General features: G+C 61.4%; 3 protein-coding genes across 9 annotated transcripts; 1 reads left to right on the forward strand and 2 right to left on the reverse strand.

The window, feature by feature from the left end:
- Window positions 1-257: 257 nt before the first annotated feature.
- On the reverse strand, window positions 258-13,171 carry LOC140649357 (transmembrane protein 116-like). Of its 6 annotated transcripts, XM_072856444.1 has the most exons (12): window positions 7,269-13,171; window positions 6,412-6,455; window positions 5,999-6,062; window positions 5,567-5,707; window positions 4,523-4,621; window positions 4,245-4,300; window positions 3,982-4,122; window positions 3,764-3,806; window positions 3,350-3,430; window positions 3,101-3,240; window positions 2,048-2,118; window positions 258-1,458 (listed from the first exon to the last, which is right to left on the reverse strand). In XM_072856444.1, exons 1-12 carry the CDS (start codon window positions 7,311-7,313, stop codon window positions 824-826), a joined length of 1,560 nt encoding a protein of 519 aa, XP_072712545.1. In that variant the 5' UTR covers window positions 7,314-13,171; the 3' UTR covers window positions 258-823. The 6 variants fall into 6 exon arrangements, with proteins under 6 accessions (XP_072712545.1, XP_072712552.1, XP_072712535.1 ...); XM_072856451.1 differs by having other exon boundaries at window positions 5,567-5,676; window positions 6,412-13,171; XM_072856434.1 differs by having other exon boundaries at window positions 258-1,437; window positions 6,412-13,171.
- Window positions 13,172-13,308: 137 nt separating this feature from the next.
- On the reverse strand, window positions 13,309-18,349 carry GCC1 (GRIP and coiled-coil domain containing 1). 2 transcript variants are annotated; one of them, XM_072856400.1, is made up of 3 exons: window positions 18,290-18,349; window positions 16,375-17,433; window positions 13,309-15,014 (listed from the first exon to the last, which is right to left on the reverse strand). In XM_072856400.1, exons 2-3 carry the CDS (start codon window positions 17,419-17,421, stop codon window positions 13,710-13,712), a joined length of 2,352 nt encoding a protein of 783 aa, XP_072712501.1. In that variant the 5' UTR covers window positions 17,422-17,433; window positions 18,290-18,349; the 3' UTR covers window positions 13,309-13,709. The 2 variants fall into 2 exon arrangements, with proteins under 2 accessions (XP_072712501.1, XP_072712510.1); XM_072856409.1 differs by lacking the exon at window positions 18,290-18,349 and adding an exon at window positions 17,615-17,996.
- Window positions 18,350-18,654: 305 nt separating this feature from the next.
- ARF5 (ARF GTPase 5) lies at window positions 18,655-22,632 on the forward strand. The gene is made up of 6 exons (XM_072862335.1): window positions 18,655-18,857; window positions 18,962-19,042; window positions 20,411-20,520; window positions 20,925-20,996; window positions 21,802-21,927; window positions 22,059-22,632. Exons 1-6 carry the CDS (start codon window positions 18,791-18,793, stop codon window positions 22,143-22,145), a joined length of 543 nt encoding a protein of 180 aa, XP_072718436.1. The 5' UTR covers window positions 18,655-18,790; the 3' UTR covers window positions 22,146-22,632.
- Window positions 22,633-22,862: the final 230 nt, after the last annotated feature.

Here is a 22,862-nt window from a genome sequence, read left to right on the forward strand (position 1 = left end):
CTCCATTTCTGGTGGCCCAGGAGGCCCAGTGACCACCAAACAGCATGCTGCTGGGTGGCCGATGGCATACCGCCAGCAGACGCACCGGAAGGAGCCACTGCCAAGCCAGCACCCGCTCAGGCCGTGCTCCCACCTCCCCTGTGCGGTCGCTCCCCCGTGGTTCCCCCCCCCCATCACCCCACCGCAGCCCTGGTGGGCTGTCACACCCCTCTGCTCATGGGTACTCGAGCCCACCTCAGCACCGTCCCCATCCCCAGCCTCAGCAGCTTTCGACGGCACTCCTGGCTCTTGCCCTGAGCTTTTTTCCCTGGGCCTGAGGGCTCCCAATGCTCTTTACGTGTCTGTGCTAGCTGATGGTGCGTGGGGTGAGCGTGGCCCCACCGACATCCCCCCCCGAGGGTTTGTCTTTGCACGGGTGATGGTGCTTGAGTGCGCGCAGCCTCGGAAGTAGATGAGGTCTGAGCAAGCGTTTGGGCCAATTTTAACTTGATGGTGGAGAAGCTGGGGCCTGGCAGGAGGCTGTAGGGGCAGAATCATCCCCAGCCGTGGCTTCTTCATCTCCGTTGACGTGGCCTTGGCCAGGAACCTTCCTCTGAGGCAGGAAGGAGGCATGAGCCGCCTGGCTCGCTGCCTGTTTCTGTTACTTATCTAACAGCAGCAAAGCCCAGGAGCACCTCAACCGTAATACCTTTATTTGTAAGCACCTTCTCCCGAGCCCTGTGGAGGAATTTGGATTGCTCTCTGGCAGAAAGCGTAACACTGAAACAAGACCAAACAAAACAGAAAGAACTGCCACCTTCCCTGGGGTAGTCGCAGTCGATGTTCAGTTCCTGGGAGGTCTAGGGATTGCCAAATTGTCTGCGTGCCACCAGCCTCCTCCCACGGCACCTGAATGCTCATGAGCCTGCAGAGCCCTGCTGCTGCCAACAGCCGAGTCGTTCGTGGTGCAAACAGGGGCATCCTTCTTCCAGAGAGCTCCTGTCCCATCTCCCGTGCTCCATCTCCTGTGCAGCGACTGCTCGTGGTTTTGCTGTCTGCAGGGTGCAGGCGGTGGGAAGTCGGGCTGCCTCCAGCAGCGAGGGCTGCGGGTGGGCTTCCCACCGGGGCAGAGCCACTGCAGCCCCCACTGCTGTCGGAAACCTGCCCAGCGCTGCCTGCGCCTTGCTTGAACCTTTCCAGGCACGAAGGGCCAAGTCCAGAGAGATCCTGCCCGGCTACGGACGGGCTGCGGGGAACTGCCGGGGACGTGCAAACCCTGCTGAGGCTTGGGGCAGCCCGGAGGCACCGGGATGAGGTGGCAACCTAGGGAACGGCCCCCAGGGACTCGTCGTAGAAAGCCTTGAGGCCCCGGTGGTGCTGCAGGGAGGGTCTCTTGCCCACCGCCTCCTGACGGAAGTTTTGCCTCAGCCAGCCGTAGACCAAACTGTGCAGGAAGCCCTGGAGGGAGACGGTCAAGGCCTGCGAGAGAGAGGGCAGCGGCGAGCGCTGCCTTTACCTGCCCCTGGGCCGCCCGCGCTGCAGGAGCGCTGCAAACCCCATTGCCCTCTGCACGCCCGAGAGGAGCCACGTGGGATCAGCCCGCGTGGGTGCACAGGCAGGGTGACACAGGGACGCAGGAGGTGGCCTTCCTCTTGGTGTGGTCAACTAGAACAAGGGAAACACCTGGGCAGAGCTGAGGAGCGCAACACCAACCACCAAACCAGGGGAAGAGCCCTGGCAGAGCCGGGCTGGGACCAGGGCTGCCACCAGCACCCTGGCGCCTTTGCCCTGGGCCCATCCCGGGTGGCACCTGGTCGGGTGGCACCAGCGCGGGCTGGCAGCACCCGCAAGGCTCACCCTGCCCGGGGAGGCGTCGCTCTGGTCGGTGGGGACCGGTGTGCTCCCGCTCCCCTTGCCTGGCTCCCGCAGCCCCGCTGCTGCAGCACGGTGGCAGCACAGCTCTCACAGCCCCCCCGTCTCAGCGGAGCCCCCCACCCCATCACCACTCACACGCCTGATGGGAACAAATGTCCCAGCTCTGGAGCCCAGGAAACGGGTTTTTACTTACTGTAGCAACGTAGAGGACAAAGACTGAGGCAGGTTTGATACTGGTGAAGGAGAGGAGGGTGAGGAGGAAGGCTGCAGATGGAAGACAAAAGGACACTCCTTGGTCTCCCTCTCTCTGATAATGCTTCATCTGGAGTTTCCCTCTCCAAGCGGCAAATGCCCTTCCCCATCACAGCCTATTTCCCACGGCACAGGGGTCTACATAGGACAAGCACGTATGTGTACATGGCCTGGTTTCGGCTGGGATAGAGTTAATTTTCTTCCTAGTAGCTGGTCTAGTGCTTGTTTTGGATTTTAGTATGAGAATAATATTGATATGCTGATGTTTTGGCTGTTGCTAAGTGGTGTTTACGCTGGTCAAGGACTTTTCAGCTTCCCCTGCTCTGCCAGGGGCACGAGAAATTGGGAGGGGGCACGGCCAAACTGCCCAGAGGGCTAGTCCATACCACAGGACATCACGCTCGGTATAGAAACTGGGGGGAGTTGGCTGGGGGCAGCGATTGCTGCTCGGGGACGGGCTGGGCATTGGTCGGCGGGTGGGGAGCGGTTGTATCACTGTTTTTTTTTTCCCCTGGGTTTTTGTTCCTCTCTCGTTCCCTCGTTGTTTTCCTACAGCAGTACAACAAGGTCCTTCCCAAAGTGCTGCCCGAGGACCTTGGGGAACTCATTGCCACAGGTTTCTGTAGGGCTGAAAGTGTAAAGGGGCCTCCAAAGGGATGAGCTATTGCTAAAAAGCAGGTCCATCAAACACGATCCACCCTCCAGCTCAGGAAATGCCACTGGAAAAACCTGTCATTGTAGGAGCAGGGTGGGCTAAACCAGCCGCTGGTCAGACTCAACGGCGGTGATCGGGGCTGGCTGTCCTCTCATTCCGAGTCTGCCCAGCCACGGGGTCCTACAGACACCCAGAGGCTTTGCAGTTATTCAGTCTGAGCCTCTTGTCTTGGACCTGGGTGCAATCTCAGCCCCGGAATAAAGGGGCTGGCGCAGGAGTTGCGGTGGCTTTTGCCTGCCAGGGCTGCGGGAGCTGCGGGGCATCCCCACTCTGACTTGCCTGGCGCCCAGCAGAGCAGGAAAACCAGCTGGAAGTAGTGAGAGACTTTGCTGACGCTGCGGATGCTCCTGCCCGCAAAGCCGTCCTTCTCCAGGGTCAGCAAGGGCGCCGCGGCATTCCTCCGGCACCAGAGCTTCACCCTGCGGTACAGGAGCTGGGTGGCGGGGAGCGGCGTCAGCCGGGGCGTGCTGGCTGCTGCGGCCGGACCCTGCACTCGCCCCGCTGCGCCGCGCTGGGCCGCTGGCTTACCGTGCAGCAGCTGAGCACCAGCAGCAGGTACAAGAAGAAGATGATTTTCCCCTCCAGGCCCACGTCCTTCCTACCTACGTACTGAGAGGCAACGGGAAATCAGCGGGGCCACGAGCCAGCCCTGTCCCGAGCGGCTCCTTCCACAGGGGCAGGGCTGAGCCGTGCCACCAGCCCCACGGCGTGGGAGCAGCCAGTGCCGGGGCACTGCCGGAGCTGGGAGCTGCCCCTCTGCCTCTGCTTGAGCAGGGACACCCCCGCCCCATCCCTCTGGCAGCATCTGCCCACGCTCCGCAGACCCGCTGCCTTCCCAGTGCCCTTCTGAGCCACCCGTCCTCGGCAGCGTTGGGCAGCGGTGTCTGCTAGATGGGGAAAGGGAACATGGGGTGGGACAGACGGGCACCCACCCGCGCTCACCTTGTAGCAGATATCCTGGGCACGGTGGATGAGGAGCAGGCAGCTGAAAGGACAGAGGATGCTGGTGGCGGTCCCCTAATGCCCCAGCATCGGCCCTGGCGCATTTTTGGACTTCTTCCCCCACCCCCAAGCCTTCACCCCTTGCAGGGGCTGCGGCGTGCCCAAGCCCATTGGGAAGGCAGGGGGGCTCCTGGGCAGGGTGGCAGGACAGCGTGTACCTGGAGCAGTAAAGGCTGTAGGTCTCGTGGGAGCGGTTTCCTCGCCACGGCACGACGGGCTCGATGGGTCTGGGTGCGATGTCGGTGAGGGAGGTGCCGCGGGCGATCAGCTGTCCCAGGAGTGTGAGCGCCGGCACCAGCCTTGCAGGGAGAGGTGAAGGTGAGCGTGTCCGTCCCGTCCTGGGCAGAGCCAGGAGGGCAGGCGCCGTGCTGCAGCCCTGCTCGGGGTGGAGAGGGGGCCGGGGCCGGCGGCTGGCACCTACCAGGCCAGGATGTAGGGCAGCCCCTGCCACGCGCTCTCCAGGCACCCGCTCCTCTCCTGCAGAGACGAAACCACCGGTGACCCGGGGCTGCAGGTCCCGCAGCAGCTTGAGGCTCCAGCCCCGCTCTGCTGGGATGCAGGGTGCAGGGGAAGCCACTAATGCCCAGGGAAAGGGGCTCCCCTCGGATCCCCCCGCTGCTCCCCGGGTCCTCATGGGGCCGGAGTGGCCGTGTGTGGGAAGGGCGATACTCGGCTGCACCACGGCTGGGGGCCACCGACCTGCAGAGCTGCCACGTGCCGGGCTCTCCAGCCGTGGACGGTGCGGTAGGCTTCGTACGCGTAGACAACAACCATCAGGAACGAGGCCGCGTAGAAGGTCTGGGAGAGGAGAGGGAGAGCAGGATGCTGCTGAGCCCAGCGCCCCGAAGGCATCTTCCCCCTTCCCTCCTCGTGCTCCACACCCCGACGTCCTGCCGTCCCCCCCGCAGAGCTGCGCCAGGAGCAGCCACGCAACAAGGGAGCAGCTCTCTGAGACACGCGGCAAATGGCTGCGTGCTGTCCCTGCGCCCACCCCGCGGAGGGGGACCGGGTGGCCTCTCTGGCCAGCGGCTTTATCAGGGCAGGCGGCTGCAGGCAGCACTGACCAGCCGGGTCCATCTGTCCATGCTGGGCTCTAGGTGGCACAAACAGGGCTCTGCCCCTGTGCCCTGTCAGCGGGCCTGCGACCACGGCGATGGTTGCCCTGTGCACTATGCAACCAGGCAGGCTGATACGTGCAAAGCGGAGCAAAGCTGGCCCCGCCGTGCTGAGCCCCTCCTGGTCCCTGTCCCCATGCGTGGCTGAGGCAAAGGCCCTGTCGCCAGCAGAATGAGCCTGGGGGCAGGAGGGAAGCGGCGCTGCCCGCTGTGGGGTCCGTGCACCAGGCAGGGCAGAGAGGAGCTGGTGGAGCTGCAGACGCTAGGTGAGTTTGGGCATGAATGGGAGAGCACGTCTGCACCGGGGAGAGCCGTGCTCTGCTTTGCTCTGGCGCACGTGAGCTGCTGCATTCGGGTTCACCATCCCAGAGCTGGCGGCTGGGCACGGCGGGGGTGAGTGGGACGCTGCGGGGGGGACGCGGTGCTTGCCAGACTGGGGCTGGGGAGAAACGCTGGGCACGTTTCCCCAAGGAACCAGCCTTGGTGGCTCAGGAGAGCGACACAGGGAACAGGAGCCATGTCTCAGTAGGAGAAAGAGTTCCCCCGCCAAGGACTTCCCCAGGGACACTCCAGCCCGCAGCCAGGTCTCAGCTCTGGTGTGGGCTGTGGTGCGAGCTGACCCCCTTACCGTGGCCAGCATCAGTCCGTAGGGGCAGGCAGCGTACGCTGGGATGAAGAGCGGGGCTGGCAGCAGCTGGATGGTGGCTGTGCTCAGCAGCACAGCGGCGGCCAGGAAATCTGCCAGGGCGAGGAGGAAAAGGGGGCGAAGCTGGGGGGATGGGACACAGCGTTAGCTCTGGCTGGCGGCACCGCCCCGGCCACGGCAGCCTCTCCCTGGCTCTGCAGAGCTGTCGTGGCCACATCCCTCCCCAGGCTGGCCAGGAGCGGAGCTGGGACCGGCTACTCTCAGGGGAGGCTGGTGCCGGTGTCCTGCATCTCCTGCCCCGCTCCAGTCCCACTGTGCATTAAGCCCTGCCGCAACGGTGCTGGCCCGGCTCTGTCTCGGGCTTAGCTGGGGCCAAAACCCGTCCCTGTGTCCCTGGGAGCCGGCGGCACTCACCTGGATGTGGCAGCATCGCCTCCGCCGGGAGGTGACAGCGAGGACCGATCCACTGCCCAGGAGGCTGGAAGAGACGGGGCTGGTGGTTAACGTCCCGGCAGAGCAGAGCTGTTGGTGCCTCAGCGTGGTGGCTTCCCGCTGAACCCGTCCCGGCAGAGATCCTGTACTCAGCCTCCCCCGAGACGGGCAGGGGCTGGCACAGGTATGGGGGGGCGGGGGGTCCCCTTTGTAAAGGCAATGGGACGGGGCAGAGACACGGGATGGTGCGAGGCCAGATCCCCACGCCCCAGGTTCGGGGACCGAGCGGGCTGCAGGTAAGACAAGAGGCCACGTGCAGGCAGGGCTACGGCCGCTGCCTCCCCCCAGCACCGCAGGGCCCGGCCGTGGCCGAAGGGCCAGGGGGCAGGACCCACCTCAGCAGCGAGGCCGGCAGGTAGATGCACGTCAGCACGAAGACCTGAGAGAGAGCGATTGAGAGGAGCGTGGGCTCAGGCATCCTGCAGCGGGGCCACAGCCGGAGCCTCGGCTGCCCCACGGCGCGGGAGGGCACGGAGCCCCAGGCAGGGCCAGACTCGCTCCCTCCGGCATCCCCGGCCGAAGGAGCAGCAGCAGATGCCTGGTGCCTGCGTGTCACCGCGGAGAGGGCAGAGCCGAGGCAAAAGAGGTGTCTTCCCCGAGAGGCTGTGCCCGGGGGCTGGATCCCTTCGCTGGTGGTGGGCAAAGCGGAGGGGCCGGCGGCCGGTTCCTTGCCAGCCCCGCAGTGCTGCTGCATGGGCCGGGCCCCTCGGCGGTGGCTGCACGAGGGGGATGCCCTGCTGCATCCTCCTGAGCTTGCGTCTGGGTTTCCCTCGCCCGGGGCTGGGGAGTGCCGAGGAGCCGCGTCCTGCTCCGGGCCGTGCTGCCGAGCGTGGGTCCCAGGCAGCGCAGCGTGGGGCTGCGGAGGAGGAACCGGCGAGACTGCTGGAGCCGGACGGCTCCCAGGGCCCGGTGAGTCACGCAGAGACGGCAGAGCAGGAGCAGCCGCCCCGGGAAACGCTGCTCAGGGCCCAGCGAGCACAAGCCTGCAAAGCTCTGGGCCGGGCGGCTGGACCCCTTTGCTGGCAGCCGTGGGTGCCTTTTGCAGCACCCCCAGAGTGCTGCCCCCCATCTCCGGCGTGAGGGAAGCCCCCTCGGCCAGGGCCCGCGGAGGAGGCCTGAACAGGGTCTGCAGCATTTGGCAGCGGCTTTCCCAGGTCTCTGCAGAAGGTTTCCCGCACGCACACGCCTTTACCTGGTTATCCGAGAGAGCCGACGGGTGTTCCTCCTCGTTCGCCATGGCCGGGCAGCTCGGAGCCGAGAGCCTTCCCGTCTCCTCTCTGCCACCGGGCACAGCCTGGGGTCCAGTCGGCTGCACCAGAGCAGCTCCCTCAGCCGCTGCCGGCTGGGCTCGCTCCACACCTCGTCTGCGGGGACACGGCCGCGGCTCTGCCTGCGCGGCACAGCCGGAGGAACCTGCCCAGCCGGGGCAGCAGGAGCTTCCCCACGGATGTGCAGGCTGCTACGTGCAAGCCCTGCGAGCAGGGAGGGGATCAGCCCCTCGTGCTCGCGGAGCCCAGGCGAACGCGCGGCAGCCTCCTTCGCACCTCCCTCTTGCACGCTGGGGAGGGAGAACGCGGCAAGAGATGCAGCTCCCCGCAGGCGCCGGGGGCACAGACGCGAGCATGGCCCTTCTCCGTCCCCTGCACCTCCCGGCTGCTTGGGCGTCTGCTGCGAACCAGCATGCGCGGGCAGGGATGGGCATCCCCACATCTGCTGCTACAGGTGCAGGCAGACTTCTTGCTAAAAGGGGAAACTGAGGCACAGGAAAAGGGTCAGCAGGGCAGAGGAAGCCTGTGCAAGGTGAGTCCTCGAGCCCAGTACCCCGGCCAGTGCCGAGACTGCAGATGATGCCAGCGTGCTGCGGGAGGGCCGCTCTGCCAACACCAGGAGGCCGGGCACGAGCGGGGACGGGGCGACAGGAGGGCTTGGCGCAGGTGGCTCTGCAGGATGTGGCCATGACGTGGCCCCACCGGTTGCTTGCAGCAGGAAGCTCTGGGAGGGAAAGCCCACGCGTGCACAGCAGACCAAGAGCAGCAGAAAGGCTGCTGGAGGGGAGAGAGGTGCCAGCCAGGACAGCCACCTCCCAGGCTGCCGCCACGTCGGGGAGGGCAACCGCGGCCGTGGTCCCCGGTGACACCAGGGGTTCAGACATGGTGCAAAGGAACGGGCTGCACCTTTATCGAGAGGGCTGCACTTGGCAGGAGTCGGCACACGACTGCATAGACACGCATGAAACGCTGGTAAAAACGTGCCCAGCGCGGGGAAAGGGTGCTCGTGTGACACCGAGCCGAGCCGGGCTCCCCAGGGAGCGGGGCTGAGCTCGCTGCCCCAGGGCCGCAGCCTGCACCACCCCATCCCTCCACCCCGGGCAGCTCACCCAAACCTCCTCAGAGGGAGAGGGAAGGGCTTTTCTTACACACCAGCAGCAAATGTAACACACCGCTGTTTGCACGGTGCTGTGAGGGCGCAGCACCACCCGAGAGAAGGGGGTCTGACCCCCTCTGCGGTGGCACTACCTCGCCCCTGACCGCCGGAGCCCGAGCAGCTTCGGGGGGCGTGGGGGCAGAGCCGGGCAGCTCCCAGTGCCAAACTCCCCTACATCCACTCACAGGCACAGAAACGGGACGGAAGGTGCAGGAATGAAGCATTTGCATTCCCGTACTCACAGGGACTTCAGGAAATCAAGGGGTTTGGTAATTTTTTGATAATTTTGAAATCAAGGGTTTTCTGATAAGCCAGCAAACATCCCCCTGGGCCAGGCAATGCCCAGTACCGTCCAGGCCCAGCCAAGACCCACCAGGTCCTCACAGTAACCATCCTGCCGTAAAATGTTTTTCACTCAAGCGTGCGGACAAGGATCACCGAAACCCAGAAAACCCAACCTTCTCTCTACGACGTTTTCTTTATGCTTGAACGCAGCATCTCTGTCCATCACAGGCTGTCACCTAATACTGTCCCTAAGGCAGAGAGGGGTTTCGTACCCCGCCACGGTGCCGCACGTGCACCTCCAGAGACGCTGACGTTTCCTGATGCTCTAACAGCAAGAACAGGTCAAATCACAAGCCAAAAAATGTAGGTTTTTACATCTGTTCAAGCACAGTTTTTGCAACACCAGGCAACAAGAACACCACAGCTGGGCTGTGCAGTCAGCAGCCAGGGCTGGTGGCTCTGTCAGACGCCAGCAGCGTGGCAAGAGGCTCTGCAGTCCGGCAAAGCGCGGCAGCACCGAGCCCTGACGGTTGTGGCAGCGTGCCGAGGGAGGCTGGGGGCAAAGTGCTGCGTCAGCACACGCCGGCAGCCAGCCCACGCACAGCTCACCACTTAAACCACAGGTCACCAAACGGCAGAGTTATACTTCAAACAGGTTTTTTGTTTTATTTCGGAGGGTATTGGCTGAATGAAGAGAGGAAAGAGGGAGGGATGTGGGGGAAGGTCGGAGGGAAGAAGGAGTAGGGATAGGGGCTGTGGGGGAACAGAGGAAGGAATTGCACTGGGAGAGCTGCACAAGGTTGACAGTGACACAGAGGACCTTGCTTTGGCAGCTCCTGGAGCTGCTCCCCCGCAGCTCCCAGCCGCCTCCCTTGTAGCTGCTCCCTTTCTCCTCCGTCAGGTGAGGAAATGCTCCTTAAACCCTGCTGGCCCCTGAGCAGCGGCTCCGCCTGGTCCCAGCTGGACCCCGTTTTATTCCCCTCCTCACCATCCCTGCTGCTGCTGCAACCTCCCCGCCGGCCAGTCTCTCTCCAGCTTGGCTGGCAATTTTTCCTGCCCAGGACCACAGGAGGAACCCAGACCTGTGGGTGGGGAAGAGCCATCTCACAGTGCTCCTGGGACAGCAGAGTCGGTCCTGCTGCATCCGACAACCGTCACAAAACCCACCGCCACTTGGCATCTCCTCTGGGTTACTTCATTCTTCAGGCAGAGGCTCTTCCAGAGGAGCAGGAGGCAGAGGAAGAACAGGGGTCCCCTCCCAGCCTGTGCAGCGAAGCCGAAGCAGGAGGAAGCATCACCACCCTCACCTGTTGTGGGAATGGCTCCCACTCCCACGGGGTAAGATTCTGAGCCATGCCTGTGGTTTCAGAGGCACCACTTGATTCAAGCTTTCCAGCAGATTCGGGCTCTTCTCAGCAGATCTCTTGGCTGAGCCAACACTCGTATCATTGACAACTGCTTCAAAGCCGAGGAGCCCAAGACCAAACACTCCCTGGAACAAACTCTCCAATTTCTACCCAGTTGCCTCCATCAGAGCAGCGTGTGGATCCTGCGCGGGACCAACTGCCGATGCTCTCAGCCTGGCCTCTGCGCAGAGGCAGTGTCCATGCTAGCACGAGGAACTGCTGACTGCTTGGCTTTGCCATGCCTGCCCAAGCCCTCCAGCAGGTCCAGGTTCTGCCTGGGGCGTGTTTTCCCTGAGGATTTTTTGAGGAGAAGTTGGCACCAAGGGTTGCATGAGCTGGAGCACTGCCCTTGCCTTCAGCAAGGTGGGATTTGTGGAATGAACTCCAGGGAACTTGGCCACTGACAGGACACAGCACTGAGAAGGGAAAGGACTCCATCCTGCTCAGCTGCTAAAGCTCTCTGCGCATCCCGGGCACTTGAATTGCAGAGGGTCCCTGTGCTGAGATGCTGCGAGGCGGGGAAGGGTGCGGTGGTGGGGAGCCCCGCTCGGCTCCTGCAGCTTGGCAGAGCCCACTTCCTCTACGAGAAAACCAGCACGCGCGGTGCTGGCCTCATCACGTGTGCAGGACACGCTCCGGTAACAGAGCAGCAGCAGCTGCAAAGCTGCAGCCATGCAAGGACCGTGCGCTCAGATCCCAGCGCGAGCAGCACAGACCCCACGCTGAGCAGCGGGGCTTGTCCGGCTGGAGCGGCAACGGCTCATCAACCCGGCTGAGCCGGCGTGAGCTGCCAAGGCACCGGCGCTGCCCAGAGGCGCAGCAGCTCCCTCCCGAAGAGCTGCCCAGGCTGTGCGGTGTGCCAAGGCCTCCCCGGGCAGCACGGCATCGAGAGCTGCTCTAACCTGTTTGTTAACTCGGCTCCAGGACTCGCGAGAGGCCTGGGGATTGTTAAAACAAGACTTAATGCCAGTGTTTACAAACACTTTCCCTGTACTCTGGGACTGGGAAGTTGTGCTTTAGTAGCCAAGCTTTAATTAAAACCAAAGCAGGTGCATGACAACAAAACTCAAGTGAGATTTTGCCTACGCAGATGAGAAAGCTCTAGAAGCTTCAGTAAAAGCACAGTCAGGAGTAGCCGGTTCCCAGGGCTGCAGGCAACCACCCAACCTCTCTGGAAGCAAAACATCCCTCCCTGGTTTTAAGAGAGTAGTGGCCATTTAAATATCAGCACAAACACTTCCTGATGGGCACTCTTCCAGGAGATCCAGCCAGCACAGCTCTTCCGGCCTCACAGCGATGCTCCTTCCCATTTCGGATAACTTAACGCCAACAGGCAGCACTGGACACACAATAGCTGGCGTGCTCATTTTTTTCTCCTGACCTTGCATAGCCTTCGTTACAGAAAGCGTCGGCACCCTGCCCCAGACCTCAGGAGGAGTTCACTGCAGCAGCCAACATTTCGGACAGAGAAACCCACCCTGCTGACCCCGCAGAACCTCTCCCACCTGTGGAGCCCGAAGCCCCCGTGCGAGCTGCCCTGAGATACAGCATTGCCCCCCCGGCCACGCGGACCAGCCAGGACCCAGGCTTGGCTGCGGTCACTGAGCCCTCTCATGCCACTTGCTCCTGTCCTTGCGTGTCACTTTTCAAGCCAGGTCCCGTCCCAGGGAAACAGGCCCTGGAAGCGCCGGGAGTGGCTGCAGCAGGAGGGATGCTGCACCCTAGGGTCCCTGTCCCTGGGGACTGGGCAACTGGTGGGTGCCCTCTAGTGGCCCCAGCACCCAGGTGATCGCCTGGGGAGATCCCCAGGGACCCAGTCAGGTGGGTGCTTCCCTTGTCTCAACCGTCAACCCGGCAGGGGAAGGGAAGGCAACAGGGTAAAGCCAGCCGCTGCCCTAGCCCTTCAACCGGTGAAAACACGGGCTTTGAGGGTGAAACAGCGTGTTCCCCTTCTCCAGCCTGTCGGCTCTCGAGGCGCCCGAGCGCAGAGCTCAAACAGCTAAAGGAAAGTCAGATTCCTACCGCCGCAGAGGGGAGAGGAGTTTGCTCATGCCAGTGCTGGCCTCGCACAGAGCCTGCCGGCCCTCCTCCCTGGCTGGGGGAGCAGCACGCTCACAGCCGCACGCCGCAGCTCCCCGAGGCCCTGACCCTTCTCGCACAGTCCACTAATATTCAAAACACACGCTCCGGTTTTAGTCTTGCAACCGTTCACAAAAGGCCTATTACAGCCATCTGCCCAGCGAGCCAGGGCTTTCAGCTCAGTCGTTCTGGGTCTAAGCAGTCAGGAGCCGGCAGACGCGGAGCACAACTGCAAAACGCAGGCATGCCAGCGGGGAGCTGACAGCGGTCCACCAAAGCCAGAGGTGTTTCAAAATGTTTTGGCTTCCTTCCTGCCATGCTCACCGATTCGCAAGGAAGTTACGCAAGAGCCTCCAGGTCCATGCAGCAGCAGGCCAGATCTTCATCCTCACACAGCGTTTACTGCAAGTCCAGGGCACACATTGCCCCCAGAGCTGTTATCTCCTGCCCCTCACTGCTGCCTGCTCCTATCCCAGCAGGAGCAATGCCTTGCTTCCAAAAACAACATTTCAGAACATCCAAAACTTCACCAAAACTCCCAAATGCTCAGAAAATGACTGCTGAAGGGTCAATGTGCCTGTTTCAGCCTTTCCTCAGATTGCTCTCTGCAAGACCCTGGTTCCCATCTCAAATGGGGTCAGGAAGCTCAGGTATCTGCTCTAAAAGAACTGCTACATAGCACCTGCTGGGTTGACACTGGTGGGGAGTCACTGCTCACACCACTGCAGCTACAAGGGTTCAAACCGTTAAATACTTAGGATATCTCTCCTCCTCCCTGGGAAACACTGATAACTGTAGAGAGAATCCCTGGTCAGTGACGAGAGCACACCGTAACACGCCGTGCCATCGGATGGCCCCCAGGGCTACGAGGAGCTGCTGTATCCACTGGTATAAATTTGGCTCTAGGTAAAAAAAAGCCTTTTGAGAAATTGCTCAAGATTTTCTGCATTTGGATGATGCTGGTAGTTAAGACTCATCCTTCTTGCAGGCTTTCAGCTCTTTGTCTTATGTTATTTTAGCACCGCATTAAGTGCTTCCCCCCTGCCTTTAAATCTTTGCAGTCACAAGCCTGTCTGGTGTTTGAAGATCCAAGTTCCACTCTAATAGAGCTCCTCACCCCACACCTGACGGGTAGGGATTTTTTTAAAAATTGTGTTTAAAAAAGCATCAGTATCTTCAATTTTTTTTTTTTTTTAAATCAAGTTCCAACTCAGAGCAAATTCTCACACCAGAGAGCAAGAGAGCACTGTGATCCTACTGGAATAGTTGGCACAATTCTACTTTAGTGCTAAAGGCACTAGTTTAAGCCCAATTCTTTGCTGGAAGGTCCCTGCTCCATCGCACGGTTGGAAAGAGGTTACACCACAAGTGAAGTGGTCTTAGTTAATAATCAGAAACGTGTGACTATGCAAAAGCAGTTAGGAATAAAAGCTACCATCTCATCTCTTCCCAGAAAGCCACCAGCTGCTGTAAGCCGACTGTTTTGTAATAGTTTGCTTTTCTTCTGGGCTGAAATGCAGAATAGTCAATATGGCAGTTAGAGTCTGCTGGCGCCCAAGAGAATCTGGCAGTGTCAAAAATCTATAGACAATGTTCTTGAGGTATTCCAGGTTGGCTCCCTCTCTGCTCTTATCTCTGAAATTCTTCTCGATTTCGCTTTGAAGTGCGGATACCTCTTCCCGGTGCTTCTCCTCCTCAACCAAGATTTTCTCCTGGAGCTGGTGAACTTGCATTTCCAGCTTGTGCTTCTGCTTCCTCAGCGCTACAATTTCCACTTCCTTGCGAGCCAGCTGCTCTGCGTACAAGAAGAAGGTGGGCTCACTGGTGGCGGAGAGATGAAGAGCCTGGGGGAGAATCTCTGAGGAATCGTTACCTGATGAGTCACTGCTAGTAACATCAGTCCCTGACGCTAGGTAGTTTTTGGATCCTTGAAGCCCATAAGGCAACATGACAGATCTCAGCTGCTCCAGCTCTTGGTCCTTTTCTGCCAGCACCGCCAGTGCTCGGTCCCGCTGTTTGTGCATCTCCTCCTCCAGCTTCAGTGCCCGTTCCCTGTAGTCCAGCTGGCATCGCTCTAATTCCTGCCTATGAATTTGCTGCAGCTGGGACAACTCTTGCTTCTTGGCTTCCATGTCTTGCTGGTGCTGCTTCTCCATTTCATCAGAGGACAGCTGAAGCACAATGTATTTCTCTTTCAGGTCAGCCAGCTGCTCTTGAGCTTCCTCCAGTTCTTTAGCCAGATTGCCATCTTTGGCCGACTTGTTCTTGAGAACCACCTGTGCCCTCACTTTGTACCTTTCAAACTCTTCCTTCAGCTGCTTCAGCTCCTGCTGGTAGTACAAAGCAGTGGCCTTCTCACCATCCCCAGCCTCAGTGCCCTTCGGCAGCTCCAGCTCACACAGCTTGTCGATGTCCAGAGTGGGTTGACTCTTCTTAGCTGCCGCCTGCAAGAGCTTCTTCAGCTTCTCCATTTTATCCTTTAGAACATTAACATCCAGATTGGCTTCTTCTATGTGAATATCAACAGGGGAGCGGCTGGAGGCAGCGATGGCCAGGGTTTTGTTCTCCAGGTCCAACTGTACGATGCGGTCCTTTAGCTTCTGAATGACCACTTGGTCTTTCTGCTTGGCTTTTTCGTAAGTGCCAAGTAGTTCTGACACTTCGGAGACTTGGCCCTCCAAGTCGGCCACTCGCCGCTCCTCCATCTGGGCGTGCTGGCGGAGCTGCTCCTCTGCCTGTGCAGTCTGAGAGCGGAGAGACACGGCAGGGTTAGATTAGCTCAACACTCTGGGCAGGAGGTCTGCGGTTTACACGGGGGCTTAATTCTGCTCTGCTGAACTCCAAACAAGTGCAGGGCCATCCCTTCCCCTAGAACCTTATGCAAGCCACCACACTGAGTTGCCTTTTTGGGTATTTGTTTATTTTGGGATAAATTAAACTAAAAGCCTTTTTGTTTTTGTTCCCCGCTCTGCAGAGTTCCTGTTACCAGCACTATCTGCATTGCTGTAGGTGCTGCTTCCCACTCCCCGCACAAACTCACATCACAATCTGCTACAGGACTTTTTTAAAACGCGTGTGTGCTCTAAAACCTTCATACATCTAACCGCAATTTACTTAAATGCTATGCTTTGTTGCACTGATATATTAATATAATTCAGTGGTTTCTGAGGAGCTACAGCAAACACCTGGAGTTCACAGTTTTTACAGCTATCGAGATCCAACTGACTAATAAGTACTCTGGACAATGGCAGCGCCTGACGATCACCATCGTGAACTAAAACACAGCCAGAGTCAGGTCACCTTCACCTCTGTCAGAGAGCAGCTGTTAGAGACCACTCCCAAAAAAGGGGCAAATTGCATTAGATCAGCCTGATGCTTCAGATTAGAAAGAAGAAAACTTGTTCTAGAGTGCAAGGAGACGAGGAAGATCCCATTCCAGAGCGTTTCCAGATGCAAATTCGGTTGCTGGTGCCAAGCCCCCGATGCCAACCCCTGAGAACATTGCCCCACAACCCGCTGAGTTACACACGTTCCTCTTTTCCACCACATCCCTCTTTCTAGCTCTTCGCTCTCCCCCTGCATGCACACAGGCTAGAGCCTTTCTCCTGTATTGACCTTTCTTCTTTCCCTAGAGCACACCAAGCTTCACTGAAGAAGTGAAGTTAGAAGGTATTTCCTTTTTATGAGCTCCTGTAAGTGCACCTTGCATTGCCCTTACATACTTTATGAGACAAGACCACGCTCATTGCCGTAGTGGGTCAGAGCAAAGATGTCTCCTCCCAAGCCCAGCCACTGTCACACCAGACGGTAACATGTTCAGAACCAAATGACACTGTGGAGGACAGTCACCATGTAATCACCTCAAAGGTTGCTCCCAAATCCAATGGTCACCACCCCCTGATTAATGCCTTATACGCTGTATCACAAACAGCTTTTATTTTCCTCAGGGACTATCATCCCATCAAAGCCATGATGCTCTCATTTATTTCAAACCTCTCGGACTCTGCAGGATTGGGAAGGGGAATCTCAGCCTCAAACCCTGCCCCAGTCACTGCCGAGACATCCCACAGAGTGAGCTGCTCCAGGGCCCAGACAGGGAATTACCTTCCTCATCTCTTGCAGCAGCTGCACTTGGAAGTGGTTCTTAAGGCTGGCCATCTCCTCCTGCAGATCCTGTATCCGGGGGTCTGGCTTGTTGTTCTCCTCCTGAACAGCTCGCAGCTCTCTCTTCAGGTCTTCCACCTCCTGGCTCAGCTGCTTGATCTGCAGCTCATACCCCTCTGCACGGTCAGCCATGCACGCCCTGCCGGCCAACGCTTCCCTGGTCTCCTCCAGCTTCAGCTCTGCATCCTGACGCAAAGTCCTCTCGTTCTGCAGCAGCTTCTGTAGCTCTCGCAGCATAACAGCATGGTCACCCTGTTCTTGGGCTCGGTCGTGCTGCTGCGTGATCAGACGAGCTTTGGTCTCGGCTAGCTGTTCCTGGACAGACTTCAGCTCTGTCTCCAGCTTCTCAGTCTCATGCTCTGCTTTCTTAATGGCATCATCCAGGTCCTGCTTCATCTTCTTCTTGTCTGCTTGGTAGGAGGCTTCCATGCGGGACTTCTCCTGCGTGACTGTTGACAGAGCACTGGTCAAGGTGGCCAGCTGGGTCTTCAGCTGGAGCGCTCTTTTATCGGCCTCACTAGCAGCAGATGACACATCCCCGCTGCTCGTGCTGATGCCGCTCTCTGAACCGCTCGTCTCTTCTGATTTAAGAGAGGAAGCAGCGGCCGCAGGCTTATCATCTTCAGGCCCTGGTTCACCCTTGGTACTGGCCAGGCTGGCAGCAGTGTCTGCACTGGTAGCTGTCCCCACGCTATCTTCGCTGTGAACTGAGCTCCTGTCATCAGCAGAATCGGCAAAGGAAGAGCTGGAGCTAGCCACAGACGCAGGCTGAGCACCGCTCAGGCCAATATCTGCCTCGTGAGTCACGGACAATACTTTCAAGCTGGCTTCCAAGGCTTCCTTCTCTTTGAGTAGGCTCTTGTAGGCTCTGACGACATCCTTCAGCCGAACCTGGTACTGAAGAAGCTGCTTCTTCTGCGATTCAATAGTCTCTAGAAGATCTTTTTTACTCGGGCCACCTCCAAAGTTCATGCCAAACTTCTCCATGATTCATGCAACCTGAAAGGAAACAGCACAAAGGCTAAACGAGCAGCAAAGACACATTTGCAGGAGCACGCAGCTAAGCAGGACCACCATCCTGAACCCCCCCAGGACACCGCACCGTTAACGGCTCTGCAATGCATCTGTCACCATGCACTGAACCCTGCAAAGCGCCCGCGTGCCCCAGGGCTCAGCGTACAGGTAGCGAGTGCTCTGAGGGGAGACACCTCGTGCTAGGACTCGGATGCCTCAAGCTTCTCGGCCAGAGCGAGAGAAAAAGCCTGAACGCCTCGTACAGCAGTATCTGCCACTGCAGCCGCTCCCCCTCAGGTCAGTCAGAGGGGTTTACATCTATAAACGGCTCGATTTTTATTTTTCAAGAGAAACAGCCCCTTGGCCTGTCCCTTGGCAGCACAGCTGCCCGCTGTGAAGGTAGTCAAGCCGCTGCCAGCGCTGGGTGGGGGGCCCAGCCCTCCCAGCTTCTGCCATGGGGAGGGGGGAGCGTTCTGCTGCAGAGGGACTGCCACGGAGCCGTGGGGGGTCAGCACCAGGGGCCGGAGAAGTCACGGGAGGGGAGCGTGGGCGGGTGGGACAGGGACGCGGTGGGGTTCAGGGGGACAAGCTGCGGGGAGGGACTGGGGGCAGTCGCTGAGGCAAAGGGGCCGCGGCGCAGCGGCAGAGGGGCCGCGGAGGGCAGGAGGGGCTGGGGGACCGGGGGGGGGGGGCAGAGGAGGGCAGCGGCGGAGAGGCTGGGGAGGCCGCGGGGCCGTGGCGGAGGGCCCGGGGGGGGGTCACGGGTGGCCGTGGAGCCGTGGGGGTCCCGGGGGGGGCGGGGGCGTCTCCAGGGCAACCCCCGCGTCGCCGCAGGCCTTACCTCCGCGCCGGCACCCGCCGCGCACGCGCAGAGCGCCGCGCGCCACTTCCGCCCCCTAGCCGCCGACGCGCACTGCGCACGCGCCTCCGCGGGGCACGGACAGGGCGGCAGGCCCACGGGAAGGGGTGTGGCCAGCGGGGCGGGGCTATAAACAATGAAGGAGGGGCCAGCCATCAGAAGGTGTGCCGGAAGGGGCGGGGCTCCACAGCAGGGCGGGGCGATGCGGGGGTCCCCGCGAGGTGCGGCGTCGCCCGGGGGGGCGGAGCTTGGTCGTGAGGGGCGTGGCCTGACAGTGCGGGAACGGGGCGGCAGCCGTGGGGGCGGGTCGGGGGCGGGGCCCGGTGCGCGGGGGCGGGGCCCGGTGCGGGGGGCGGGGCCTGCGGCGCGGCGGAGCGCGGAGGCAGCGGGGTGGCAGCGCGGCCGGCCCGGCCCGTCCCGTCCCGTCCCGACCCGACCCGTCCCGACCCGACCCGACCCGACCCTCCCGCCGCCGCCGCCGCCATGGGCCTCACGGTCTCCGCCATCTTCTCCCGCATCTTCGGCAAGAAGCAGATGCGGATCCTGATGGGTGAGCGCGGGGGCGGCGGAGCAGGGCCGGGCGGGGGATGGGGATGGGATGGGGCCCGGGCACGTACCGGTACCGGCGCCGGTAACACCGCCTCTTCGTTGCAGTGGGGCTGGACGCCGCCGGCAAGACAACCATCCTCTACAAGCTGAAGCTGGGTGAGATCGTCACCACCATCCCCACCATCGGTGAGTGCCCCGGCACCGGGCAGGGCCCGCATCGAGCACCGGGTATGGGGCAGGGCCCCCCACCCTGCCTCCGACAGCGGCACCGGGCAGGGCCCCCCCGCCACATCCTGCAGGCCATGCCGCCCACCCGCGTACCGCTTTCGCGTGGGTCCCCCGGGCCGAGCCCTGGTGCACCCCAAGCAGCTGGGGGCTGCGTGGGGTGAGATGTGCCACATGACACCCCGGTGCCCCGGCCGCCCAGCCGTTACCCTCCCGTTATCCCGTGCCTGGCTGGGTGGTGCCCGGTGGGGATCCTGGCTCGCACCCCAAAATGCCCCTTGCGGTCCCCGGCATGGGCATCGGCACGGCCCACCCGCCCCAACCTGCGCAGCGCAGCGGGTGCGAACCCGAATTTGCCACCCCGGTTTGCTGCCCTCCGCCTGCCCCGCGGTGCCGAACGTGGAGCCGGAGCTGTTACGCCGGTGTGGTCTGGCTCCGATCCGGAGAGCGCAACGGTGCTTTCGTGGGCAGGAGGTCGCTCGGCCCGCGTGGGTCCGGTCTGCCCGAGCCGGCTGCTGTCCTGCCAGATCCTGGGTGCAAAGCCTTCGGCGGGGTGCTCAGCACCATCTCCCATAGCATCTCCCACAAGCCGATGGAGTGGACTGGGAACGGGCTGAGCCGGGGGGTCAGGGAGGCTGGTCACCCGTGGTGTACCGCTGCTGCTGAACATCTTCATTAGTGACCCGGGTGATGGGGAGAGAGCACCCTCGGCAAGCTTGCGGACGGTCCCGAGCTAGGAGGAGTGGTTATACACCGGAGGGTCGTGCTGCCGGCCGGGGGGATCTGGGCAGGCTGCAGAAATGAGCAGAGGAACCTGATGGAGTTCAAGCAGGGGCATGCCAAGTCCTGCCCTTGGAGAGGAACAACCCCAGGCACTGGTACCTGTTGGAGAGCAGCTCTGGGGAGAGAAGGTCCTGGCAGGAAGCAACGTGAGCGAGCACCAGGCGCGTGCCCTTGTGGCTTGGGGCCACCAGACCCTGGGCTGCTCTGGGCAGAGCACTGAGAGTGGGTCGGGAGAGGAGCTCCTGCCCCTCTGCTCAGCTCTGCTGGGACAACTCGGGGTGCTGGGTCCGGTGCTGGGGTCCCCGGTGCAGGAGAGACAGGGACATACCGGAGCGAGTCCAGCGCAGAGCCACGATGACGACGAGGGGACTGGAGCATCTCTCATACGGGGAGAGGCTGGGAGAGCTGGGGCTGCTCAGCCTGGAGAAAAGATGGCTCGGGGAGATCTCATCCGTGTGTGTAGATCTCTCCCGGGGGAGTGAAGAAGACGGAGCCAGGCTCTCCTCAGCTGTACCCTCTCCCCGTGTCCCTCCTGCCCCCCTGCAGGGTTCAACGTGGAGACGGTGGAGTACAAGAACATTTGCTTCACCGTCTGGGACGTGGGCGGCCAGGACAAAATCCGACCCCTCTGGAGGCACTACTTCCAAAACACGCAGGTACGCGGGGCTGGGAGAAACTTCATCAGCTGCGGCGGGGCTGGCCCGGGGTTCCCTGGGGCTTGTGGCCTGATCCTGCCTGAGCGGGGCATGTGAGTGGCGGCAGGGAATGCGTCCCGGTCCCCGGTGTGGTGGCCCAGCTGGGAGCGCTGGGACCTCGTGTGGGTGTTTGCTCCATCACCCCATGGGAGGGGAGCGAGGCAGAGGGGTCCGGTGGAGGAGCAGGTGAGGGGCGAGGGGAGCAGCACCCTCCCCAGGGTGCTCTGGTCTGCGAGGGATGCATGGAGGGGCCCGGGTGGGCAGAGGGGCCGCTCTCCCCCTTGGTCGGGGGTGCCTGCAGCCCACCTGGGATGTCTCCCTCTTCTCTGCGCAAGCTGCCCACTGCAGCCTGGTTTCTCCCACAGGGTCTCATCTTTGTGGTGGACAGCAACGACCGAGAGCGAGTGCAGGAGTCTGCTGACGAGCTGCAGAAGATGGTGAGCGATGGGGGGGATTCGGTCTGGCAGGGAGGTGGGTGGCCCCCACCCCTCCGCCCTCTGCCCAGCTCTGCAGCAGCGCCTGGGTGGGTGCGAGATGAGACCTGGCTCTGCTCTGCCCACGACGCGGAGCCAGGGGCGTCCGTCCAGAGACGGGCTTGGGGGCCTGACAGCAACTCGTCTGCCAGGCAGAGGCTGGACCTGCAGGGATCAGCAGCAATCGCAAGGGGAAAATGGCCAAAAAACCTCAGTTCTAGGCTTCACTTAGTCAAGGCTTTGCTAGCCGAGTGCCCAGGGCACACAGGGAGGGGAGGCAGCGTCCAGAGACAACGTCCGAAAGCCAGCCTGTGAGGTGGGGGTCGTTTACTCCTTGGCACGGCTGCCTGCGGGGAGCAGAGCGTCCTTGGGGAGGGAAGCTGGCGCAGAGCGGAGCGTGTCGCAGCTGAGAGCGGGGAGAAGGGACGGGCAGATGCCTGCTGCCTGCTTGCCGTTGTTCGGAGAGCATCGTGCTCGCTCTCTTGTGTTGCCCCCACGGCGGTCGCTGTGCCCCCGCCCTTGCAGCCCCACGCTCCAACGTGGGTGTCCCCTCTGTGAAGGGCACGGGTGCTTCTGGAAGAGCATCCCGGTGCCACTGAGACCTCCGGGCAACGATGGGGGCAGGAGGGCAGCCGAGATACCAGCTCTTTGGGTCTGTCCAAGCCGGCTCTCGCTTGCCGGGGTGCCAGCGCTGCAGAGACTCACTGAGGGCTCACCGAGAGCCGCCCTCCGGCAGCACCCGGCTCAGCCGTCCCCGCTCTCTCCACAGCTGCAGGAGGACGAGCTGCGGGACGCCGTCTTGCTGGTGTTTGCCAACAAGCAGGATATGCCCAACGCCATGGCGGTGAGCGAGCTGACCGACAAGCTGGGGCTGCAGACGCTGCGCAGCAGGACCGTGAGTGGCCAGGGTGCCGTCCCTGTCCCTGCGGCAGGGACCCGTGGGGCCGCAGGGCTGCTCCCGAGGAGCACCGGGCTGGCGATCTGCAGAGCCCGGAGCCCTTTTCTCCGTCTCCCTCTGTTTTGCAGTGGTACGTGCAGGCAACGTGTGCGACCCAGGGCACGGGGCTCTACGATGGGCTGGACTGGCTATCGCATGAGCTCTCCAAGCGCTAGCTGGGCCGGCGGCACAGGGACCGGATGAGCCGTGGACGTCTCTTCCAACTGCTGTTTTGTTTGGTTTTCTTTGTTTTATTTGGGGGGGGGTGTTTTTCCTTTCTCCCCAGCGTGGCCTCGTCTCTGTGTGTTTCTCTGGTAGGACTTGAACCTCAAGGACTCTTCGGGCAGCTCCACTTCGCAGTGTCCTGCCTTCGCCCCGGCAGTGCTGCGTGCTGGCCACCCTCCCCACCTGCATGTGCCGTCTGCGAGAGCTTGCCCGGACCTGCCGGGGTGGCATGTCCCCAGGTGTCCCCGCTCCTCGCCCGGAGCTGGCGGTGGGGTCTGAGCTTGGCTGGGAGGCAGCCCTGCCACTGCGGGACAGGAAGGATCCTCCTTTTTATCCTTCGATAAACTTTATAGTTCTCTTTCTCTCGGGGAGGGGGCGTATGGCTGCGTAACGTGCTGTTGTATATCGAGTAATTAAACACCACCACTTCGTACCCTGTGCCCGGCGCATTTCTGGCTGGCTGCGAGTGCTGCCTTAGAACCTCGCTCCCCAACGTGCATCTTCCACGAGCATTTGGCACGGGGCTCTGGGCCTTAATAAAACCCTGCGTGCGCTACGCTGGGACGCAGAGGAGGTGGGCAGAGACTCCGAGATGCGTTTGCAAGCTCGTGTCCTCGTCCCCTGGTGCCAGGAGGGGGTCTGACCTGGTTTATAGCTGCCCCGGGGTG

The sequence above is a fragment of the Ciconia boyciana genome, chromosome 1 (assembly GCF_034638445.1).
Source record: "Ciconia boyciana chromosome 1, ASM3463844v1, whole genome shotgun sequence".
Lineage (NCBI taxonomy): Eukaryota > Metazoa > Chordata > Aves > Ciconiiformes > Ciconiidae > Ciconia > Ciconia boyciana.

Excerpts from the sequence above, each read along its gene's own strand:
- LOC140649357 (XM_072856423.1), bottom strand. The coding sequence starts at position 6,770 with ATGCAGCAGCACTGCGGGGCTGGCAAGGAACCGGCCGCCGGCCCCTCC. Across the intron at positions 4,622-5,566 it reads ACGGACTGATGCTGGCCACG|ACCTTCTACGCGGCCTCGTT; the intron begins GTAAGGGGGTCA and ends CTCCTCTCCCAG. Across the intron at positions 4,301-4,522 it reads GGCACGTGGCAGCTCTGCAG|GAGAGGAGCGGGTGCCTGGA; the intron begins GTCGGTGGCCCC and ends TCGTCTCTGCAG.
- GCC1 (XM_072856400.1), bottom strand. The coding sequence starts at position 17,421 with ATGGAGAAGTTTGGCATGAACTTTGGAGGTGGCCCGAGTAAAAAAGAT. Across the intron at positions 15,015-16,374 it reads TGCTGCAAGAGATGAGGAAG|ACTGCACAGGCAGAGGAGCA; the intron begins GTAATTCCCTGT and ends CTCCGCTCTCAG.
- ARF5 (XM_072862335.1), top strand. The coding sequence starts at position 18,791 with ATGGGCCTCACGGTCTCCGCCATCTTCTCCCGCATCTTCGGCAAGAAG. Across the intron at positions 20,521-20,924 it reads ACTACTTCCAAAACACGCAG|GGTCTCATCTTTGTGGTGGA; the intron begins GTACGCGGGGCT and ends TTTCTCCCACAG. Across the intron at positions 20,997-21,801 it reads CTGACGAGCTGCAGAAGATG|CTGCAGGAGGACGAGCTGCG; the intron begins GTGAGCGATGGG and ends CTCTCTCCACAG.